General features: G+C 42.7%; 1 protein-coding gene across 1 annotated transcript in view; it reads left to right on the top strand.

Annotated features, from left to right (window-relative positions):
* HECTD4 (HECT domain E3 ubiquitin protein ligase 4) overlaps positions 1-2,021 on the top strand; it is a 232,540-nt gene that overhangs the window by 174,717 nt on the left and 55,802 nt on the right. The window contains exon 48 of the mRNA XM_017540172.1: positions 895-1,058. Coding sequence (XP_017395661.1) covers positions 895-1,058 — 164 coding nt within the window. The remainder of the gene's footprint in view (positions 1-894; positions 1,059-2,021) is intronic.

Here is a 2,021-nt window from a genome sequence, read left to right as displayed (position 1 = left end):
GCCTCGGCCTCCCAAAGTGCTGGGATTACAGGCTTGAGCCACCGCGCCCGGCAATTTTTATGTTTTTTGTAGAGACGAGGTCTCACTGTGTTGCCTAGGCTGGTCTTGAACTCCTGTGCTCAAGCGATCTTCCCACCTTGGTCTCCCAAAATGCTGGATTACAGGTGTGAACCATCACATCTGGCCTTAAATTATCTATTTTGAGGCCATTTCTGAATATTCCACCAGAGATGGAATTACAATTATCTTTTTACTTATTTGTCATAAGTAATCCTCCACGTCAAAAGAGAAAAACTTACATTTTTCTGTTTTAAAAATGATGCCCTTTTTTTTTTTTTTGTCTTGCCTGCCAGGAAAATAAAGGCTATATTTAATATGTAATTGTGGTAACTAATTTAACACAGACACTAGGCGTTTTCTAAAAAAAATTCTGAAAGCTTTTTAAAATTGTTTGCTTCTGTTATGTTACTTTATATCTAAATACAATAACCTGCCATTTGCGGTGGCTCATGCCTGTAATTCCAACACTTTGGGAGGCTGAGGTGGGCAAATTGCCTGAGGCCAGGAGTTCAAGACCAGCCTGGCCAACATGGTAAAATCCCATCTATACTAAAAATACAAAAATTAACCAGGCGTGGTGGTGGGTGCCTGTAATCCCAGCTACTTGGGAGGCTGAGGCAGGAGAATTGCTTGAACCTGGGAAGTGGAGGTTGCAGTGAGCTGAGACCACACCACTGCACTCCAAATAAATAAATAAATACAATAACTTTGTGTCCTTTTCAGAAGTAAATGAGGGCATAAACAGTGATTTGTAGGGTGTCACTCTGGTTGCAAATTTAAAATTTACTTAATAAAAGGGAGTAAATTTGTTTTCCTTCCCATTCTCTGCTGTAGGTGATGTGGCAGGAATTGGCTGGGAGAGAACCGAGGGGACGCCACCTCCTCCAGGACAGCCAGCCAAGGGCCGGGTGTACTTCACGTACTGTGGGCAGCGCCTCTCACCTCATCTTGAAGACGTCTCTGGTGGCATGTGGCCAGTGGTTCACATTCAGAAAAAGGCAGGTTACCTTGTTGGGAAAGGAAAACAAATTCTCCTTCATCATGTGTTCCTCTTAGAAATGGAAAAATGAAAGGAACCAAACGTGCCCTCATCGTACATAATATTGGTACACAAAAGACAAAGGAAGGGCAGAGCCAGCCTGAGCCAGTGTGTGCCTTCCTTTATGTTGACCCCACAGTCTTAGATTGAACAATACTCTATCAGGAACATAGTGTTTCATTGCTTTGGCATCCTTTTAGCAACTTTTCCCGGACAACAATGCAAGGAACACTAGAGTTCTTTCAAATGTCAGTAAAATGATTCTGTGATCAAGTAAATTTTGAAAGTGATTCTCTTTGGTTGCTCAGTATATCAAAAATTTGGAGAGATCCTTCAGTAAAGATTCGTAAGTTCAACTTAGTTCACCGCATCCCCACACATATTTAATGATGGAACTCTTGTTTCTTAAGGAGCATCTATTAATATCCAATGTTCTGGAACGTTACTTACTACTTGCTGGTAGCTCCCAAATCCATTATGTCTCTCCCAGACCTTTCCCTAAACTATGCTCACATACCCAGCAGCCTGGGCAGCATCTCTAAAGAGATGCCTTATTGGCATGTCAAAGTTAACATGACCAAGACTGAGGCTACCTCTGCCCCAAACCCAAAGCTGCCACTTCCCCAGTCTTCTTCATCTCAGGAAATGGCAGCTACATGCTCACAGTTGCTAAGGCCAAAAACCTTGATATTCTTGACTCCTCTTTTTTCTCCTGCTCCACATTCAACCTGTCAGCATATCTTGGTTCTAACCTTCAAAATGTATCTTGAATCTGACCAGTTCTCCAATTCCTCCCTCAATAACTGGGCTCTGCCACCGTCCTCCCTTGGGTAGCTCATCACAGTGTTCTAACTCCTCTCCCAGCCCCTATTCTTGCCTGTTCACACGTATTGTCTTTTTTTTTTCTTCAGGACATCTCTAA

Source organism: Cebus imitator, unplaced genomic scaffold (assembly GCF_001604975.1).
Source record: "Cebus imitator isolate Cc_AM_T3 unplaced genomic scaffold, Cebus_imitator-1.0 Scaffold8, whole genome shotgun sequence".
NCBI classification, from domain to species: Eukaryota; Metazoa; Chordata; class Mammalia; order Primates; family Cebidae; genus Cebus; species Cebus imitator.
This window is presented reverse-complemented; position numbering and strand designations above follow the sequence as displayed.